Source organism: Typopeltis vanoorti, chromosome 8, assembly GCF_054136105.1.
Source record: "Typopeltis vanoorti isolate ZY-2024b chromosome 8, IOZ_Tvanoo_1.0, whole genome shotgun sequence".
NCBI lineage: Eukaryota > Metazoa > Arthropoda > Arachnida > Uropygi > Thelyphonidae > Typopeltis > Typopeltis vanoorti.
In genome coordinates, this window is record NC_143556.1 from 90,965,098 (window position 1) to 90,988,775 (window position 23,678).

A 23,678-nucleotide genomic window follows, 5' to 3' on the forward strand; every position below is an offset into this window, starting at 1 on the left:
TTCAAGTTTCAGATCTTGAAAGTCAGAGCACATAAACTCTATTAACACATTCACTGCCGCTCATTTATGACAATGTTCCCTGGACCTTTCAGAATGATCTTGCTGCAGTGTCTAAATATTCACACAATTCGACTGCCCAGGCCAGACTGATCTGTGCACCATAGAAAGACGTAAGTTTTACATACATAAATACCATTTGATGCTTAACACTGAATGTGTTAAATAAGGTTTGGACAATGTGTGGTTTTTTTTTTTTTTAATATATATATATATCTGACCATATACAAAAGGCCACAAGACCTATAGCACATTAATGCTATATGTGGGGGCAAAAGGAATAGAAGAAAGGAGGAATCTGTTCACATTTTGCTTGAACAGCTGAGGGTTGTAATCTTTGGGGAAGTCAGAGTGAGGGGGGTGACTGTTCCAAAGGTCAGAATGAAGGAGGAAGTGAAGTTGGTTTGGTGAGTTTCAAGATGGACTGCAAAGGGGTGATGGTCAGCAGTGGCTCTTGTTTTAATGATTTTGGAGGAGAGTGGAGGAATAATAGTGGCCAATTCAGCAGAGCACTGTCCATGAAAGTAGAAATCTGTAGAAGAAGCATAAGACAGAAATAACATCTGTGAGAGAAGGATCATTAATTATCCAGATTGCCCTCTTCTGGATAGGATCAAGCAATCTTAGAGGATTTTGGTGCTCAGCCCCAAATACAGGAGCAATATTCAATGGCTAGGAGGATTTGGGCTTTTTATAGAGTTAGCAGCTGGCTCACAGATTCAGCAACAAAAGGAACCTACGGGTTCAGGGTTCTTAGAAATAGATTTATGAGTTGAAAATTCATTGAATCTTTTTTGCAGGGAGAAGCCATTCTGTTGCATAATATGATGTCAAATTGAAGAAGTAGTGTCTTGTGTAAAAAAAGTCCAAGTTCTTTGGTGGCTGCAAAAACTATAAGTTAAAATGTGATTGTGCCGGGAAAGATTGGCGGTACAGGTCAGTCTGAGTAGAGCAATCTGATTGTGTTTGATTACTGAAGGTAAGGGGAGGGAGGAGAGATGACTGAGTTTTGGTGGCATTGAAGTTTACAAGGTTGTCTTTGCCCCACTGGGATATAGCTAAGAGATCTAAGTTCAGGTTACTGGTCATGGTAGATCTTGAGAATTCTAATACGTGAGCACTACAAAGTTTATTGAATGAAAAGGAGGAGTGGAGTGTGCTGTCATTGTTAAAGCTATTAATAGGATTGGAAATCAGAGAGAGAGAGAGTAGGTCATTTATATACAAGAGAAAGAGTGTGGGTGAAAGAATAGAACCATGGGGTACTCCTGCATTGGTGGGAGAAATCTGAGGAGAGTAAACCATCCACCATGACAGGTAGTGAGTGACCAGTGAGAAAGTTGGCTATTCAGTTGCAAAGTGAGGAGGGCAGACCATAGGATGGCAGTTTGTGAAGTAGGCCCTATGCAAACCCAATCAAATGCCTTTGAAATGTCAAGGGCAACCACGCGAGTTTCTCCGTGGCTAATGTAATGGCCAGTTGAAGGTAATCAGGACAGAGTGTATTGAAGGAGGCTTATTTCTTGAAGTTGATATGTATGTTGCTGATTTTGGTTAGGAAATGGAGTAGTAGTGTGTTTAACATGAGAACATAATGGCGAAAATATCTACTGTACACAGAATTTGATATTGTATGGAGAAAAATAGGGTGTTGTCTAGTTGATCAAAGTAGAAATTGGCTAAGGCAGGAGAAAGAGGGTTCCCTGTTAGAAGTACCTTCACTGCTTGTAGAGTTGAGTCATCATCAAATTCCTGACATTTACCCTCAAAGGGTGTAAAGGATATGATAGTACTACATGAAAAATTTATATCATTACTAACTTCCTACCTACAATTTTCTGCCAAATCAATCCGTTACCCGTCAAAGCTACAACATTATCAGATCTTATATTTATATATCTATCTTCTAAGGCACTTTTTACCATATCAATCCACCTATATCTTGGTCTCTTTCCTGCCAACCAGAGAACTTGTTTGGCTAATCTTTCCTCGCCCATTCTGTTTAAGTGACCATACCACCTGAGATTAGCTCTGCTAACGTATTCCTGGATGCTGACAATGTCAAGTTCTTTCCTAATATATCCTCATTTTTAATATGATATTGTCATTGATGCCATCTGTTCATGCCCCTAATCTTTCTCAGAACTCTCATATCTGCGGTCTCTAGTCTTTGGTCAAGAGAGTGTTTTACTTTTGACCTAGCTCTCAGATCCATAAGTTAAAATTGGTTTGAACACTGTCTTGTATACAGCTAATTTAGTGTTTTGATTAATTTCTCTCTTATTCCATGTAAATTTATTCAGTTGACTTCCTACCGTAGGAATTTGTTCATTCTGTTGTCTATTTCCATATTTAATTTACCATTAAGATGGTAAATTAAATATGGAGTGGGCAGCGCATCCGCTCTCCAGCCAAAAGGCTGCGGGTTCAAATCCTGCCGTGGGCATGGATGTTTGTGATTGTCTGTGGAAATGCCAGTGCTGGTCGGCAGTAGATGGCGTTAGCATAGTTGCGGTCAGTTGGTGATTGAGTGTTGGAGATGGAGTTGTAGAGCTGGTGCCCTCCCAATGAGCCTTTGGACTCCCTGGAGGTGTCAAAGAATAATAATAATAATAATCTTCACTAAAAATCGTGCCTAAGTAGCTGAAATGTTTTACTTGTTCTATAGGTTCTCCATTCACAATGCAGCTGATATTTTCAATGCTTCTGCCTATTTTCATTATCTTTGTCTTGTTATTGCTGACCTTCATACCATATCTATCACAACAGTTATTCAATTTAGTCAGGGAATCTTGCAGACTTCTAGCGGATTTATTTAGAAGTATAACATCATCCGCATAAAGCAAGGAGCTGACATTAACATTTCCAATTTTGATATCAGGTTTAATACCACTTTCCTTCATAATGTAATCCATATAGATAATAAATAACAGAGGTAATAATGTACATCCTTGTCTGACACCAGATTTAACATTAAACCATCTCCTTGTACTTCCTTCAATTCTAACTGCTGACTTACAACTCAAATAAAGATAAGTATTGCTTGATATAATGATCCATTGACATATACAACTGTAGAGTTTTGAATAGCTTCTCTCATGGCACCTTGTCACATGCTTTTCCAGATCTACAAAACTTAAATACAGATCTTTGTTATATTCCCTTGACTTTTCAACTATTTGCTGTAAAGTGAATATCTGATCTGACAGACTCTATTTGGCCTGAATCCAGCTTGTTCCTCACCAAGCTTCTCTTCCACAATCCTTCTCAACCCTTTCTCAAGTATACTGGCATAAATCTTACTAGGAACACTCAGTAGAGAAATACCTCTGTAATTCTCACAATCAGTTTTATTTCCATTTTTATATATGGGTACTATGAGAGCTCTACTCCAGTCATCTGGAATTCATCCTTCTCTCCATGCCCTCTGAACTATGCAGTGTAGCCACTGTAAAACTTTTATACCTCCATGCTTGAGCATTTCTGGTCTAATATCATCTACTCTAGCTGCCTTTCCACATTTAGTAGAGTTGAGTGATGAAATCAAATAGTTTGACTGTCTAGAGGAACATTTGAAACAAGATATGAATGTCTGAACTGACTATGAGATCAGTAGGGATGTAAGGATTCAGAAAACCACATCACATCATGCATGGTGTCTTCTGAAATATGTGCAGAATTGTGCTATTTATCATGTCTCCATATCAAAAGTACTAAAACTTGGAATTGCCACTATACAATCTGCTCTGACTCAGGATTTCATTGCCTTGCCCCTTATGTATTCTTGTTGATCTTTACCATTATCTTAATTTAGATGACTATGCTAACATCTCTAATTATTTAATATCCTTGAAAGTTGATCACATATAGTTTAATTGCTCAAACACTGAGATAATTTTCCCTGGAAGCATCATTGTTCATAATTCAAATTGGCTCCCTTCTCTAACTCTGCAGACCAAGCACTGTCTGATATCAACAATGATCTAACACAAATGTGAGCTTAAAAGGACAGAAATACAATGTTCTTTTTAATTCACAAAAAAAAAAGTTATTTAATCTCCCTTTATTGTCAATAAAGACCAAGTCTGTTTTTCAGCATACATTTATCTTTTGCCTTTCTTGGCACAAACACATCTTATCTGTAGCTGGTCAACCAATGGAAAACTTGGTACAAATCTTAAACCAAATCTACCCACTCTTTGGCTACTGCTCATGGTGCAACAACAACTACCTTCCAAAAACTTGATGCCGTCCAGAAGAGAGTTCAGCTAATAGATGAATCTTCTCTTGCAGACTTGCAGAAAGTATTATCTTAGATCGTTTTTTTGCTTTTTCTACTATGGGTGCTGTTCCACTGATTTGGCATATTCTCCATTTGTAATATTCCTATAATAACACAAGCAACATCTATCCAACTTCCATTTACACTTGAACTGTTAACACATTAAACTTGCTGCAATCCTCTTTTCTCTGAAACAGACCTCCTCATGAAACAATACAGGGCTATACCCTCTAACTATACAATGAAAAGGACATTATCAGATCTTTTCTCTCTTAATTTCTGTCTACACACACAGTACTAATTTGTTATAGGTTCTTTAACCTCGTGTGTAGGATTAATATATCATCATCAAATTCCTGATATATACCCTCAAGGGGTGTACAGGATATGATAGTACTACATGAATAATTTACATCATTACAAACTTCCTATCTACAATTTTCCTCCAAATCAGTCTGTTAAATGTCAAGACTTAACTATTATCAGGTCTTATATTTCTGTCTTCTAAGGCACTTTTTACTGTATCAATCCACCTATATCTGGGTCTTTTTCCTGCCAACCTGACAAAGAATACTTGTTTTGCTAATCTCTCCTTTCCCATTCTGTTTAAGTGACCATACCACCTGAGATTAGCTCTGCTAATGCATTCCTGGATGCTGACAATATCAAGTTCTTTAATATCCTCGTTTTTAATTAATATGATATTGCCATTGATGGCATCTGTTCATGCCCCTAATCTTTCTTAGGACTCTCATATCTACAGTCTATAGTCTTTGGTCAAGTGTTTTACTTCTGACCCAGCTCTCAGATCCCTAAGTTAAAACTGGGTTGAACACTGTCTTGTATACAGCTAATTTAGTGTTTTGGCTAATTTCTCTCTTATTCCATATAAATTTATTCATCTGACTTCCTACCATACCAGCTTTGTTGATTCTGTTCTCTATTTCCATATATTTACCATCTTCACTAAAAATCGTGCTTAAGTAGCTGAAATGTTTTACTTGTTCTATAAGTTCTCCATTCACAATGCAGTTGATATTTTCAATGTTTCTGCCTTTTTTTTTTTTTTTTTCATTATCTTTATATTTTTAATGCTGACGTTCATACCATATCTATCACAACAGTTATTCAATTTAGTCATGGAATCTTGCAGACTTGTAGCGGATTTATTTAGAAGTATAACATCATCTGCATAAATCAAAGTTGCTGAGATTAACACCTCCAATTTTGATATCAGGTTTAATACCACTTTCCTTCATAATGTGATCCATATAGATAATGAATAAGAGAGGGGATAATGTACAACCTTGTCTGATACCAGATTTAACATTAAACCATCTTCCTGTATTTGCTTCAATTCTAACTACTGATTTACAACCCAAATAAAGACTAAGTATTGCTTAATATAATGCCCCATTAACAGCTATTCCAAACACCATATAACTGTGGCGTTTGGAATAGCTTCATCTCTCTTGGCACCTTGTCATATGCCTTTTCCAGATCTTCAAAACTTAAATACAGATCTTTGTTATATTCCCATGATTTCTCAACTATCTGTCGTAAAGTGAAAATCTGAAATCTAATTCTGAAAATCTTGTTCTTCACCAAGCTTCTCTTCCACAATCCTTCTCAAGTTTCTCAAGTATACTTGCATATATCTTACCAGGAACACTCAGTAATGAAATTCTCACATTGTTTTGTTTCCCTTTTTATATATGGGTACTATGAGAGCTCTACTCGAATCATCTGGAATTTGTCCCTCTATCCAGACCTTCTGAACTATGCAGTGTAGCCACTGTATGACTTTTATACTTCCATACTTGAGCATCTCTGGTCGAATATCATCTACTCCTGCTGCCTTTCCACATTTCAAGCTTTTGATGGCTTTTTCTACTTCAAGTATGGATATGTATTCCTGACTGCATGCCTGGTCAGTGTTTTTTACCACTGTGTTGTCATCACTACTTGTTTCATTTAGCAGTTTTTAAGTAATTACTCCATACTTTAAGGATATCTTTTTCTCCTGTTTTCATGTCACCTTTATCATCTCTAATTCCTTTCACAGCACTCTTTCCTCCATTTCTGAGCTTCTTCAACAACCAGAATATCTTGCTACCTTCTTGATATTTATTTTCTAAGTCCTCAAATGACTTTTGTGTTAGCCTTCTTACATTTGTCTCTGTATTCTCTAAGAGCACAAGCTGACTTATTTGCCAGGAACTTTTGATATTCTTTCTTCTTTTCCTTCACTGCCTCTTTAACTTCCTGTGCCCACCATAGAGTTCTAATTTTTCTATCCTTGCACACAATCTCACCATATGCCTCTCTGGCTGAATCAATCAGTGTTTTATTCAGGGCTTGCCAATGAATCTTCAAAGTTTGGTTACTGCTCCCAAAATCTTTCATTTTTTCTTGAATAATATTTGTGTATTTTAGTTCACATCTGAGAGTTGCCCAACTTTTATTCTCTTTAAAACTTTCATATGTGTTGTTTTCAATTTTATCCTGCTCAATACTAAATGGTGATCACTTCCAATTTCAAATCCTCTCTACACTCTGGTGTCCTGCACCAGTGGGAAAACATCACTATCAACAATAACATAGTCAATGAGACTTTTCTTATTCCTAGCCTCTTCTCTCCATGTGAATTTGTGCACATTTTTATGTTGGAACATGGTGTTAGTAATAACCAGACCATATCCTGAGCAGAAATCCAACAGGTATTTGCCATTATTATTAGCTTTGCTCTTTTCTCCAAATTTTCCTAAAATATTTTGGTATGTCTCACAATCACTTCCTACTCTGCTATTTAGATCCCCAACAAGGACCAACTTTTCCTTTTTCATTGTGTCAGTAGCTTTCTCTAGAGCCTCAAAAAATTCCTCCAATTTTATCTTAGTAGAACCTTCTGTGGGACCATAGGCACCAATAAGTCTCATTGTCCAGTTCCCCATTCTCATATTTGCCCACATCACTCTACTTGAGACTGCCTACCATTCAAGAAGATTAGCCTTGTATTTGGTGTTGAATACTATAGCTACTACTTCTTTTCCTTGATTGTAATTGCCTGAATATAACATTACTATTTATCACTCAGAAAGATCTCACCAGTTTTTGTCTTTTTTGTTTCAGTCACCCCTATTATGTCGATCTGGTACTTATCCAATTTCTCAGCTAGCTCCATTTCTTTGCCATTCAGGCTTCTTATGTTGATAGTACCAATCTTGAACTCTGGTGATGTTGAGTTGGGGTAAGTTTTAGGATTTGTTCCAGTATCTGACTTCGCTGTTTGGCCTGGTTCCCTGGCGAAAACAATGGGGGAGGGTGGGGGGGCTTGTTTAACCGGGCAATGCTCCAGCTGCCATGAAATTCTGTCATGTTGTACCATCATTTGAAATTTTGGTTTAAGCCAATAAGAATACAATTTGGTTTGCTAAATTCCAAATTGCCAGCCCATCCTCATCCATTCACTATCCAGGTATATACCTAACAGGGTGCACCACGAGAAGGTGAGGATGGGACATTAGGTCAGAAGTCCTTGTCGGTTCTCCGCATTCCTTTGAAGGCTATGTGTAGGTCTCCTCTCAGTTATATAGCTTTGACCCTTAAGCACCCCATGATTAATATATATATATTGAAATAAATAGTGATAGAAGATATGACAGTTTAACATGCAATGAAGTTATAGGTTATCCAGAAACACATAAACACCAAAAAACATCTGATCAGCAGTGAACAACAGCTGGTTTATTTTATGTTGGACCCATATACAAGAAGTTGGTTAGTCAAATTATAGTAAATTAGTACTGTGTATAGGAAAGATCAGCAGTGAACAACCATTATAATGCATATCTGTTAATGTGCATGTTTTATAGTAACTCAAAGAATGAAAACTAATGCTTTTGTCATCCTTATTCAATTAAAAAAACAGGTATCAAAAATGGAGCAAACATATAGATTGTTGAAAATAATTTATATATTTTATAGAAACTAAAATACCTTCCATTTGACATAAGGATGCTGCGATATTGTGGATCTTTTTTTAGCCAAATAAGTTGAAACTTAAAGTTTTGCTCGGAGAGCTCAAAATTTGTGCATGTGGGCAATGTCCTTGTCTTTTAAGTAGTGCAAGCCAAGGAACTCTGTTGCTGAATTATATTCTGATAAGCTCTCCATTAAACTCTGAAACATTTTGTAGCACCAGAATACAAAGCCTAAAAGGCCTCTAAAAGTCATATTCTGCATAAGTGAGCATTCAATAGGTGCATAATTGTACACCAGAATATGTATAGAGCCTAGAAGACTCTATACATAACTTTTTAACATGGGATTGTTATACTATTGAATAGAGGGTTTTTGCCTTCTTAATGTTTATGCCTGGTCTCTGATGAGAAAAAGCAATTCAAATCAGCTGACAGGCCAGTGAAAAGAACTAATAAAAAGCAAAGGATCCTGGGTAGAGTTCACTTCTTTTAAGTGTTGCAAGCAGGCAACTCTAATGCCAAAGAGTATATTCTCTTAAGCTCTGTGGTAAACTTCAAAACCTTTATGTTTCAATTTACTACTTATCTTCTTTGTGTCCTTATATCTCAGCTTTATATGTATGGCATATAAGGCTGAGATCTGATTATCATCATCATAATAATAATAATCAGTTTTTTCCTGTTACCTATCTTGTGCAACTAATTCCTGCTGCTCTCCATTTCTCACAGTCAGGTCATTCTTTTTATTCTCTTCTAAATTACTTTTGGCCTTCCTTTTTCCTTCAGGGATTCATGTCAAGACTACTCTTGGAATATCTACAATGTCAGTTCTTAATATATCATCCACGATTTCCACCTGTGTGTTTTTGATTTCACTAGTTATTCTTTTTTTTTTTTTTTTTGCTTAGTCCATGTATATAATTCATCATTTGTTGTACACTGAGGCCAACATATTTTAAATGTATTAAATAAATATTTGTTTGAATGCTATTTAATTTAGCTTCCTGTTTTTGTTAATTTCCAGAAGTTTCAGTTTATATGGCTATAAAAAATGATGGATCTATAATATTGTGTGTATCCTATTGAATTACACTGAATAGTTTTTACATTTCTATCAGAAGAAAGCTAACTCAGGCTAAACTGTCTTGGCTTAAGTTAGTTGTTTTCTTTATGCTTTATAGTTCAAAGTAAATTTTTTTTTAATATTGTGCTTGCTATTTTGTAATAATTCTGAATCCTGATGCTTACCTTTTCTATGCAGGATATTGCAAGATTGAGAGAAATTAACCTTAAGCTTCAAAACCATCATGTTCAAAGTCATTATATAAAATCTCTTCATTTCCAAGATGAAAACATTTCCAAAGAGAATTTAAAGCCCTTAAAGGACAGTATGTGAAATATTTTTGTTTACTTTTATAGCTACTAGAATTAAGGAAGGGGGTGGGGAGTAGTAAGTGTTTTTGTTTGCTTTTAATTTTTTTTTTTTTAATTAAAGCTTACGTTTCTTCAGTATAACCACCAATAGCCTTTCCATATAATGTGACCAGGAAATCCTATGTGTAGAAAAGTCAAAGAACCTTTATATGAACTTTGCTTTTCATCAGAAGCTTTCTAGAAACTTGGGTTTTTCATCCTGCAAAACAGATAAACTGACCAGAAGAACAGACATACTTAAGGCATAATATAATAGGAAAGGAATGAAGACTGAGTTTAAAAGGGTGAATGAAGAGAAGTGTGGGAGCAAGAGATAGAGATGAGAATGAGGGAAATTGAGAGAGACAAATAGAGGAGAGTGGGGAAACAGAATGAATCAAGAGTACCAATGAGAGAAGAATGTATGGAGATGGAAGGAGTGTGATGTATAACAATTGGATGATTTGCAGAGTAGAAAGTTAGAGGAGCACTTGCCTGCAGGAATGATAGTGTGGAAATAAGAGTGATGCAAGGTGAACATGTAGAAGAGATGATAGCGATGGTTGATACGAATGACTTGAGAAGTAGCGTAAGTTGTGAGACATTTGAGATCAATGAAGACTGTGCAGAAGAAATGTGCGAGAAGAAAGACAGTGAGTGTGTTACCTTGGTATGATAATGCAGTGGAAGAGAAGAGCAGTTGTAATGAATGTGATGATAGTAAGAATGTGTAGGAAGCGAGGTCTGGAATACGTGGACACTTGGATAGAAGAGTTGTATGCAAGAGACAGTTTGCATCTGAACACAGAAGGATGCAGGCATATGGAGATTTTTTTTTTGAGCAGGTGGTAGGGAAACTAGAGTTTCCCAGTGGTTGGGAAACTAGAGTTGCAAGGTAGTAGAGATGGCCTTATGTGGGAATAATGGCTTGAAAATTGAGAGTGTGTATACTATGTTGTGGAGCCCATTGAAGTCTGCAGAGAGTAATAATAGCTATGTGACTACTGACAATACATTGATTTTTCTATATACAAAGCCAAGTACATAAGGAATAAAGGGAATGGATTGTGGCATAGATTGACTGAGTCTCTTCAGAGATTGTTGGTATCAGCAAAACTTGTTGACAGAGGAGAATGTCCTGGCAGGAAAGGAAGGTAATTATGGTAAGAGATGAATTTTACCCAGAGAATCAAAGGGGAAACGATGGCATTGAGAGTATATGGTATGAGGCAGAGAAGTGGATAGGACATGGGATTTAATGGGATGTTACTATAGACCAGGAAATATTTAGGCAAATTAGTTTGGTAAGTGCAAAGTGAATAATCATGGTGGGAGAATGTCATACTTTTTTCCAGTTCGTGAAAGTGATCATGTAGTCTTGACTTGGAGGATGCATAGGCATGCAGAAATATCAAGGTAGAAGAAATTTATACGAAGTTATAAAACAGTCAACCATAATAGACTTAGAAACCAACTTAGAGCAGTACAGTGGATGAAAGAATTTGAAAGAAAAGAGAAAGCAATAGTGAAATGGAAATAATCAAGAAAAATTCATGAACAGCAATGGCATATTGTATACTTCAAGTAAAGAAGATAAAGCAATTTGAAGTAAAAGGGATGAATAGGTAAATTAAAGAAGTTATGGAAGGCATATAAAGAGAAGTGAAAAATATAATGCTCAGATTAGGAAGATGACTGCTATAGTAAGAAGAGAAAAAGTATTGTCTGAGAGGAAACTAGCGCTGTAATCCAAGCAGAATCCCAAGGAGTTCTTTTCATTATGTGGCCAGTAAGGGGGGAAAAATATTGTAATTACTTTGCTGAATGGAGACAGTAGTAAGGCAACCAAAACAGATGAAATAGTTGAGCTATATAATGATCACTTTATTAGGATGTATGCCATTAATCTGGCTGTTTAATGGAGTTCCTGAAAAATGGAAGTAGGGTAATAGAATGGCGCTGCATAAGAGTGGTGGCAGAATGGAGGTATGAAATTGTAGACCAGTTCCTTTTTCTTCTGTGGTTGTTCGGATTTTTGAAAAATTGGTAAGAAATCTACAGAATTGAGCAATATTATTTATGCAGAGCAGTGGATGGAGGTAAAGCATATATTGTTATTTTATTTTTATTATATATATATATATATATATATTTTTTTTTTTTTTTTTTTTTGTAAAAGACATTTAATAGGATTTTACATGATAAATTAATTTTTAAGTTTCAATGTGTGGGTTTGGATACTAGGTTAGTTGGATCGAATAGATATCAGAGTTGGGGGAGTGCTAGTTGTGTGGTGCACACCCATGGAATACCAGTATCACCTATATTATATTTTTGCATTTATTCCTGTTAAAGACTCCCCTAATTGTTTCCTGTCTTCGTGTGAATCCTAAAGTTAAACACAATATATTAAGGCTTCATGAAGAAGACACTTTTCTTATATGAACATTGCATCACATTTGCGTTAATGGTCTGGGTGTGGTCACAAATGCAGACACCTTTGAGGCCATTGAACAGAAGTATAGATGGTGCATCAGATCAAATTCTTAGTGTTCTATTGGTTTTAAACCATTCAGAAGGTGAGGAAGTTGTGCGCTGAGATAATACCACCCAGAAATCAATGGCTGTGATTGTGTCAACATCCAACTGAACAATGTCATTTTTCATGACTTGCTGTTTGTATTTTCTGAATTTCATCTCTTTTGTGTGCATGAAGTGTATATGTGTAGGACACCAATATAGATAAGTAAATTTCTATAAATAATTGAAAACTTTTTTTGCCCATATTTACAATGTGAAACAGTGTTGAAGATCTACTGAATGTCCCAGTTTTTGCAGATTGTATGATTATAGTCAAAGGAGGTTGGAAATTGTATAAATAAGTAAAATGAGTTATTTCAGCCTTTATTTTTGGTTCAATCTGGAAAAATAATAATTTCCCAAGTGATTACTTTTTCCAGTTTCTCCATCCAGCAAAGTAATCACTCGGGAAATTATTATTTTTTCAATTTCTGTGCATGTTATAAGGCTGTATTTAAAAATCATATTGATATTCAAATTATCCATGTCTCACTCTATTTGCCAATGATAATCTAATGTCACCACCCTTTGTGCTTCTCACGTAAATGCTGTGGGTGAAGCATAGCTATTGTTCATTTGACCTTTATGCTTTCCATATTTAAAATTATATTAATTGATAAATTAAAGTATTCAAAGTTATCCTATAATTAATTGCATTGGACCAATTAAGATGAGTGCTGATGCACTATGAACTCTTAATACATCAATAAAAATGCAATCATACAGTGAAATTGACGTGGTTGCATAAGCCCTGCATGCCACTGTAGCTGTGTCAGGGAGTAGGAAGGTTGCAAATTGGAATTCCACTAGTTACTGAAACCACTACTGTTTATTCTTTATGCCAATGATATTGTCACTGTACTACAGTGAAATATTCAGATGTTTGCACATGATGTGAAGCTTTGGAGAGTTATTAGTAACAATGTTGATGTTTTGACTCTTCAGGAGGGTTTGAATAAGCTGAAAAACTTTGCAATTTCATTTCTTTAAATGTTGATTTTCTCCCATCCATTTTCTGTAGATTTTAATGTTTAAAAACTAAAACTGTTTCCCTTTTCCATCTGTATTGACCCATCAGATAGAGATGTTGAGGTATTTGTTATCAACAGTCTGACACAAATGTAGTAGTTTATGTGGCTACTAGATTACCAGCTCACCTTAACTACTTTTCTTAGTATACTTTGATGTTCTATAGATGAGTTTAATAAAATATAACCCTATATAATTCACAATTCATACTTGTAAATAACCAGAATATAAACATTAAATTAAGTATTCTATACATGTTGGAACAATGCTAGTTGCTGCTGTCACATTCTGTAACATCATGCATATCATAGGTTTGTGGGAGTTGGATTTTTTTTTTTTTTTTTTAATGAAAGCTGAATGCTGATGATGAAGCTTAATGAACTTTGTACTCACGGAGCAACTTTGCCACTTTGTAATGATCTTCAAGTAAGGTAGTGTGATTGCGTTCTTTAAAATCTTGTTTAAGTACAGGAGTAGTATTAAGGTGTATTAAGAATTTCCTATTAAATTAGATGAAGAAGAAACAAGATTATCCCATTCAGTATACAGAAAACCTAATACAACTGGAAGATTTTTGCATGCCACTTCTCACCATCATCCATTACAAAAGATAGGCATGATTAAAACATTATGTGATAGAGCATGCAAGATGCCCAGTATGTCAATTGATAGGAATGAAAAACTACACTATCTGGAGGCATAACCTCACCTTCAATGGTTATGAACCCAAGACGATGAACAAAATTCTGAATGCACCTCCTACAACTCCTGTACTTAAACAAGATTTTAAGAATGCAGTTATGCTACCTTAAAGACAAAGTGGCTCAGTGAGTACAACATTAAAGTGGCTTTTTTATCATTGCATAAAATCTCCAGATTCTTACATCCATCAAGCCTTCACATCATCCCATGAAAAAACCAGGCATATATGAGATTCTTTGCTATGTAGGCTGAACAGGAAGGTTGGGGGAGATCACGTAAGAGATGTCAAAAAAAAAAAAATAATAATACAGCATAAATCATGTTTGGCATCCCATACAACCACCACAGGCCATCAAGTAGTTTGGCAGCAAACAAAAATGCCTTATATTGATCATAATTGTTTTACAAGAAACATCGAGGAAGTGTTGCATTTCCCCATCAAGGCTTAATCCTTACACCAGTTTTAGTATGATTTCATTAAAAATCCAAGTGCCACGAACCTAGGGTACAAAACGTGATGCTGCAGACATGACAGAAGCAGCTAGCATCGTTCCAACTTGTGTACAATAATTAATTTAAAGTTTTTATTCATATGTATGAATTGGGAAGTTCTGATAGCACCTAATATATGTAATTAATTGTTTCTAGTCTCTTTTCTGTACAACTTTTGTTAATGCCCCTGATGATGCAAGTCTGATGACTTGCAAAACTTACTTTTTAATTATCATAGAGCATGTGGTCTTAACATAGTAAATTATCTACAGAATTGTTAAACCACAGAAACTTAGGCATCCATACTTTGATGTTGTTTGTCTTCTAGACAGTTCAGACTCTAATCTGGTAGTGATTCTTTTCCCATTGGATCCAAACGCATATACACAGCCACTCTTATTTATGTTTTCTGGCATTATATAAGTATGCTATGTGGAGTGATCTTCATGACTTAAATTTTTCCTTAGTTAGATTGTTGTCATCAGAACTCTGATCTAAACATTTATATGAGGTGTGGCAGTTTAATTCCTGAAATGCACCTGTAAAAATAACACTGTTTGGAGCTATACATTAGTGGCTACTGTCGCCTCTGAAGTACTCCCCTTGTGCATTTATACACTGGTTCATACGATGTTCCCATTTTTGGAAACAGGCCTGGAATTCTTTTTCTGGAATACTCTTGGGTTCCTTTATCACACATTGCTGATATCCTTTATGCTGGATATCAGAAAATCTTTGTCCTTTTAGTGCAGTCCTTAATGTTGGAAACAGCCAGAAATCACAGGGAGCTAAGTCAGATGAACAAGCAGGATGACCTAATTCGGTAATAGATTTTTTAGCCAGAAACTCTCATGATGAGCACGCTGTCGTGAGGGATGAGCTACTTGTCAGGCCACAATTCAGATCTTTTTCTCTGAACAGAATCTCGTAATCTTTTCAGCACCTCTAAATAGCATTGTTGGTTGACCGTTTGTCACTGTTCACTGAATTCATAGTGGACTATCCTCTTGTGATCAAAGAAACACATCAGCATTGTCTTGAACTGTGAACATGACATGCATGCTTTTTTTTCAGACATGGCGAACTTGGGGTTTTTCCACTGCATGCTTTGCTGTTTTGTTTCAGGATCATACTGGAAGCACCAGGTTTTGTCAATCGTATTTTGTCATGCTTATTTGCAGAAAGATTAGTTGCAACTTGAAGCCGCTGCTGCTGCTTCTGTTCATCTGTCAAGATCCGAGGTTTGCAGAAAGCTTTCGCAGAAACACAAACTTTGCAGAAATCTTTCGCATACTCAATTCTTCAGTTAAAATTACCAATTGTTTCTCGATTCATTTGCAATTCATCAGTCATTAATCACACACTTAGTCGTCTGTCAGACTGTACCAAATCTCATACTCTGTTCACATTTGCATCCATCATTGTTGTTTTTGACTGCCCACTTCTGAGCTCATCGTTCACTTCTTGCCTACCTTTGAATTCTTATGCCACTCAAAAGACACTTGACTTTTTCAGAGCATTCACACCATATGCCACTTTCAACAGCTCCAACATTCAGTAGCATTTCAGTAGATTTTCACACAAAATTTGATGTTAACATGCTGGTCCAAATTTCAATCACACATTTTACGCACACGCTGATCCCTATTGTTTTTGCAATAGCCAACTAGCAAATGGCTCTATCAGCTTACGCACACATTAGTTAAAACATGTATAAAGACGATTACTCACAGGACTCCAACCAAATCACCACACGGGTGACACTACACAGCCGTTCCGGGAAATGAATTGTCACACCTCATATCCTTTGGAGATTGTTGGAAGGAAGAAAGACAGTTTTTCAGCTGGTGTGGAGGAAGCTTATAGATTGAATTTATGAAGAATCCTTGCTATTTGTTCTGAGGTGTCTTTAAGGTGGGGTATTAAAATTCTTTTCACACTGGATTGTAGCCTGATAGAAGGATGATTTATAATTATCAATAATTTTTTGAATGGTACTTTTGTTGTATCCATTACATATTAGATTGCTTTTAATTTTATTTAATTCATCTAACAAAAGGGAATCAGAACAACAGCTCGTATGAGCTTTATATGCAAGACTTGATAACACACATATTTAATTCATCTAACAAAAGGGAATCAGAATAACAGCTCGTATGAGCTTTATATGCAAGACTTGATAACACCCATTTTTTTGTGATGAATGATGGTGGGAGGACAAGTGAATGTATCTGCCAATAAAGGTTGGCTTTTGATAAACTAAAAAGTCAACATGACCTGTGGGATTGCAGATTATTAATGTATCCAAAAAGGGTAATTAGTTATTGGATTCACATTCAATAGTGAATATGGGAGTAGATGGAGTTTATTTTCTCTAGGAACTGAAGTAATTCTGACTCAGATTGGGCCTAAACTGCAAATATATCAATAACAAAAGGTAGCCATATATGAGGAAGTATAGTATTAAAGAGTTTTTTTTTTGTAGATACTCCATAAAATAATGTCTCCCTCTTCACCAACATACTACTACAAACCCTGCAATTTTTACAATCTGAGTTCCCAGAAGACATTGTTAGCCTTTTAAATTCATCACTGCAGGCTATTTTACATGGCATAATAAGTTGTTTAAACAAATAGAAGGGATAGTAATGGGCAGTTCCATCTCAGCAGCCTTACCTGGCGATTATAAATTTCTGAAGACAACCATGAAATGGATCAATGCACACTTTCATTGCCTTATCTCACTGATAACTTCTTGGCTCTTCACTGAAAGAGTAAAGAGCATGAACAGAAATCACACTTGTTTAGCATGGCATTATATCTATGCATTATGGGAAGGATCACCACCCTTCCCAAGTAGCCTAGTCATGAAGATACTTCACAAGCATACTTTGGTTATATTACACTTGCACAAAGGATTCAACAAGAAATATGATTTCTTGGCAGTACTTTCTGATGAAAGCATGTAATATATTTTTCTTCAGCACTTCTCGTTTACACACACCTATCAAAATTAAGTTTATTTGATATCTTCCTTGTGAAAGGAGATGGAACTACAGAATTTTTATATTTTTAATCATCTCTGAAAGCATTGGTTATTTTCATCTTTGCACATTTTGGAAAATGAATCAAACTTATGAGTGATTTAGATATGTGTAAAGAGTCACATGCTGAAAATATGACTTTATCCAGGATATGTGATAAAGATTGTTTACACTAGTTCTATAATAAATCTGAATTTTTTATATAGAATGAGTATTATTAGTATTTTCACACTTTTTTTAAAAATTATTTTCAGGTAATAATAGTAAGGCTACATGTTCAAAATGTGATTTGGATGCTCCACTGAAGAATCAGTAATTGTTTAAAAATACAAACAAATATGTAAATTTTCTTTATTTTGGGTATTGGAAATATGCAAATTAAGAAGTTGATGGAATTACACAGATTGTGTAAGCATTTAAAAAGAAATGCATTATCCATGTGTCATCAGCATTACTGTAATTTTATATTTTAGTACTTATGACTATCTCCATGGAAAGTGTTATAAGCCTAGTTTCATAATATATATAGCCCTGTTGTATTTAAGATACTTAAATTAATACAGTGATCTCTAAATTATTTGACCTTCAAATGAGCAAACCTTCAATTGACATTTGGTACAGGACCATGCAATGTCAGTTATTTAACTGATAAATTACTCTCCAGCTGTGGTTAGGGATTGAGGGATTACTCTGTGTGCACATACATACGTCCTAATGGTGTATTATGTACATAATAATTATAGTATTTAATTCTTTAACCTTTGAAGTCAAGTGCAATTTCTTTTATATTACAAATCATATATGTACCCACTGAAAATAGATATTGCTAGAAAATTTTTTCTATTATTGTGCCATTTTATTAAGGAAAATAAATTTTTTATCAGTTTTATATATAATTCAGATGCATCTGTGTTCTTCTTTATTAGGTGATAATCACACTGTAAATTAATCCAGTTTATTTAGTTTTATGTTAAAAATGTTTCATCAGACTTTCATCATTACATAAGTAAAGGATTCCATATTATGTTTGTCCACTAACTTTTTATTATTCATTTTGTGTTTAAGTAGTCAAATCCAAACTATCCTTGTCAGCAAAGTATCTCACAGTCAAATTGTAACTGATATATGAGTAATGATTTTCAAGCATTGAATCTTCCTTATGTTTCTTTTATATATCTCTGATGAAGATAGTTGAATTTGACTACTAAAGCAGTGAAAATAAAATTGAATTTTTTTTTTTACTTTAATTTCTTTAAAAAATGAAGACTACAACTGCACAGCATGGCTGGTTTACACCTTTCGAGAACTTATCTTTTTCTTTTTTAGAAATACTTACTGCATTTTGATACTGTCACACTGCTATAGCAAACTCATGGAAACTACAGGAATAGGGTGCAGTAGTGAATTTCATTTAGCACAGCATTGCACCCATTAATCTTCAGCAGGGTGTTTTTGGTGTTTGCTATAGTAAGTTGACTGTTTTATATTTTTTATATTGCAAATGAAACAGTTTACACCTGAATGCATATCTTTCTTTTGGAAACTGAAATATGCATTAATTGCTGATTTTACATAATTTTATTATAATAAAATTAGTAACCTCAAAGGAATCACTGTACAGGGCCTTCATCTTAATAACCTAAGATATGCAAATGACATGGTTCTTCTAACTGAAAACAAATATAACCTCAAGATTCTTATAGATGAAACCCTCAAGTGCAGTGAACAGTATAGTCTCAGTTTCAACTTTAAAAAGACAGAAATCATGATAATTTCAAGAGAAAAGGAAATACCAGAAATATACATCAATATAAAAGGAAATAAATTAGAACAGGTACAAACATATATATATATATATATATACAGGGTGTTCGGGATAAATTTGACATATTTATAATTAATTATATTTTTCCGTAAGTTACATGTATTAACACACACTTCTCTTCATTTAAAAGTTTGGACCCTTCTTCATTCATATACAAGATGTCAGAAAGGATGGATAGCTGGAACCCACCTGAATCATGGAAGAGAATAACTTGTATCATGATGATTCGTGCCCGCCATCAAAATAAGGATATTACGACTGCTGCCCAATGCTCCCTGAATATAGTAAAAACAATCAGGCATGAACTAGAGACTTGCAATGGTGACTACGAGGATGTAGCAAGAAGAAAGATCCCTAGCAGACGATCTGATTGCGTTCGTACAGCAGAATTCCTCGCAAATCTGCAGGAACAGGTGTTGAAGAACCCTGGCATTGGAATTCGGGCTTTGTTCGTGGAGTTGCTAACTGTAGTCAAGCCCTGGATAACAAGGGTAGCCAATGGTAGGCCGTATGTATGGCAGCAGGATTCGGCCCCTTGCCACACCTCTGGGAAAAGTCAAAAATGGTTGTCTGAAAATTTCTACGACTTCACCAGTCCAAATGTTTGGCCTCCAAACTCCCCAGACCTTAACCTCATGGATTATTTTGTATGGGGCGCAGTTGAAAAAGACACCAATCGCACTTCCAGTAATACAAAAGCCCAGTTAATGGATAAAATTAAAACAGTTTTTGCGGCCCTTCCCAGGGAGACTGTAGCATCAGCTTGTTCGAGGTTCCGAAGCAGAATTGAAGCTGTGATCGATGCTAATGGTGGTTATTTTGAGTAAATCTTGTTGATAGTATTGTAATTAACTCTGCCTGTAATGTTTTTTTGTCAATTCATTAAATTTAATAGATACAAAGAAGATTTTCTTTTTCCTTACGAAACTGTCAAATTTATCCCGAACACCCTGTATATATACATACCTCAGACACTTTATCACGGAGAATGGCAGAACAGAAGATGAAATTAAGAGTGAAATCGCAAGGTCAACTTTGCTTTTTCAATAATATGAAAAATTTACTGACATCTAGAGAATTAAATCTGTAAACAAGACTAAGAATCTTCAAATGTTTCATATGGTCCACATTATTGTATGGAGTAGAGACACGGACACTCTCCAATCTGAGTGTGAAAAAATTGGAGGCTTTGAGATTTGGATGCTGCGAAGAATTATGAGGATATCGTGAAAAGACAAACGACGAGGTATTAGCTGAAAACAGAAGCCTGATAAAAGAAATTAAAAAGAAATGTCAGCTATTTCAGACATACTTAGACATAACTGCCTACAAAGGACACTTCTCGAAGGAACTGTTGAAAGAAAGAGAAGAAGAGAAACATACAAAGACTGGAGTGAATGAAAAATATAGAAGACTATACCTATCTCTTATACGATGAATGCAGCAGAGAAGCACAGAATAGGACCTAGTAGAGACACATGGTAGTCAATCTCCTGGAGGGAGAAGACACCTGACAGGACAGGGCATAAATTAGAATAAATAAAATATAAATCCACTAATACCTTTCATTCCTGATGCTCACTTCGCCCCAAAAAAAATCAATAAGACATTATGCTCTTTAAAAAGTAACATTAGCCTATTCTAATGATCAAACATTAAAAACTGAAATTTGGAGAAACTTTGGATTTTTTAGCATTTGGAGAATCTTAGAAGCTCACTGTTTGTTCTTTTCATCATCTCCTTCCCATATAACAATCAAAAATGCAGTGAAACATTAATATTTTTGCATAACCACCATCATTGTTGTTTCTCCTTATTACTTTTGCTTATCAAGCAAATTTATTTTGTCTTTAATTCCATTAATATTGGAGTGAATTCCAAAAACTAAATTACTTCGTGTTTTTTTGAGAGGGCAGACAAAAGAATGCATACTATATATATAGTCTGCTCTCTGGCTATTTTGCAATATAAAAAACCCTGGTGCCCTCACAAGACTTGCTAGAACAGAAAGTGCACTTCTATCCTAGGCAGAATTCAAACTTGGAACTATCTAACCATAGAACATAGTGCTACTGAGTGAGCTGTGGAGACTCTGTCACTAAATTCTAAGTAGCTGGGTCATTGTCTTGTGTCACCATTTCTGCCATATACTCTTGAATAAGTCAAACATACAGCTGGTAGAATTTATATATATGTAGAAAGTTTTTTAACTTGGATATACTATGTTAAAGATACCAAGCATTTTTATAAAATAGGTTTTAATCCTTTTTTCCCAAGTGAAGCAAACAGACAAATAAGTCAAATTTACGCCTGAACATAGTTCAAGTCTGAGGCAACTCATAGTAAAGGTGGAGTATGCTCTGATCACTTTCCTTAGTATTTTCCCCCTAATGCAAAGCACATCCCCTTGCGGAGATATATGATGCTATGCATTAAAGTCAAGAGCCACTATCCAGACCAATTTCGACCTTTATTGAGGTCTCGTCAGTGGGAGCCAGACCTATAAATGCCAAGGTTGAGGTGATGCAGAGCTTATAGATTTTACCTAAACAAATCTCTGGATGAGAGTAAGATGTGGAAAGTTGTAGATGTAAAAAGTATACTCAAGTTAAAAAACTTTCTACATCTTACTCTCATCTGGAGATTTTTATTTAATAAGGTCAAAGCACCTTGTGGCAACTTGTTTAGGTAAAATCTGTAAGCTCTGCATCACTTCAACCTTGGCATTTATAGGTCTGGCTCCCACTGACAAGACCTCAATAAAGATCGAATTGTTCTGGGTAGTGGCCCTTGCTTTTAATGCATAGCATCTTACATCACCATGGGGATATGCTTTGCATTAGATGGGAAATACTAAGGAAAGTGGTCGGAGCTTACTCCACCTTTACTACGAGTTGCCTCAGGCTTGAACTGCGTTCAGATGCAAACGTGACTTATTTGTCTGTTTGCTTCACTTAGGAAAAAAGGATTAAAACCTAGCTTATAAAATTGCTTGGTATCTTTAACATATATATATGTGGGTGGGCTGAAAAGTTCTCAGCATCGCCCATAGATGGCAACACTATCGGCAAGATTTTTTTCTAAGTTGGTACATCTGTCATAAGCATCCATGTGTAATTGCAAGTCATTCTATCAAGCAGTCTGTTTTGCACAGCTGTCTGAAGCAGAAGTGTTGTCTGTATCCCTTGAAATGGATAAAATTGAATATTGTGCAGTATAAAATTCTTTGTAAAAGAAGGTTTAATGGCAAAAGAAGTTCATAAAAGTTTATGCGCACTCTTCTCCTTAGTTTTCACAATTAAGAAATGGGCTGCCAAGTTTAAACGTGGATGTACCAGCCTTGAAAATGATCCATGTGAAGGATGCCCAAAAAAGTGTAACAACCAAAAATCATTGACCGGCGAGTCAAAGTGCATGAAATTGCTGAGACTGTAGGCATTTCAAAAGAATGTGTAGGATATATTTTGCATGAAGAATTGCAAATGAAAAAGCTTTGCACAAGATGGGTGCTGCACTTGCTCACAGCAGATCAAAAATGCATTTGTATGAAAATCTCTAAGCAGTGTATGGAGCATTTTAACATGAATAAAACTGATTTTGTGCATCGATTTATTACTATGGATGAGACTTGGATTCACCATTACACACCAGAATCCAAACAGCAATCAAAACAGTGGAGAGAAGCCAGTTGTTCAGCACCAACGAAGACAAAGTCAGTTCCTCAGCAGGAAAGGTCATTGCATCGGTGCTTTGGGATGCTAAAGCACTTTGTATATTATCTTGAAAAGGGTAAAACAATAACCAGGGAATAATACTAGTGGTGGTGGTGGTGGACTGTGGATGGTTGAGTAGGTGCCCTCCCTCGATGAGTCTTGGACTCCCTGGAGGTGTCAAATAATAATAATATTATTATTATTCCGATCTTTTAACCAGACTAGACAAAAAAATTCGTGAGAAAAGACCTGGTTTGCAGAAGAAAAAAAAATCATCTTTCATCAGAACCGTGCACCTTGCCCACAAAGGTGTTTTGGCAATGGGAAAATTAAGGGGGATCTGCACTATGAATTGTTGGAACATCCACCTGTTCCCCAGATTTGGCTCCCTCTGCTCATCTCTTCCCAAAACTAAAACTCTTCCTTGCTGGTCAACATTTTTTCTTCAAATCAAGAGGTGATTGCAGCTGTAGAGAGGTATTTGCAGATCTTACTGAGAACCACTACAGAGATGGGATAATGGTGCTGGAGTATCGCTGGAATAAATGTATTAGTCTT

The 23,678-nt window shown here is 35.6% G+C and overlaps 1 protein-coding gene across 2 annotated transcripts in view; it reads left to right on the top strand.

Annotated features, from left to right (window-relative positions):
- The window catches only part of LOC150104187 (uncharacterized), a 334,543-nt gene extending 316,065 nt beyond the window's left edge, over positions 1 to 18,478 (top strand). For both annotated transcript variants that reach the window (XM_090396816.1, XM_090396817.1), the window contains 2 exons: positions 9,584 to 9,710; positions 17,837 to 18,478. In XM_090396816.1, coding sequence (XP_090252942.1) covers positions 9,584 to 9,710; positions 17,837 to 17,898 — 189 coding nt within the window. In that variant the 3' untranslated portion in view covers positions 17,899 to 18,478. The remainder of the gene's footprint in view (positions 1 to 9,583; positions 9,711 to 17,836) is intronic.
- Positions 18,479 to 23,678: the final 5,200 nt, after the last annotated feature.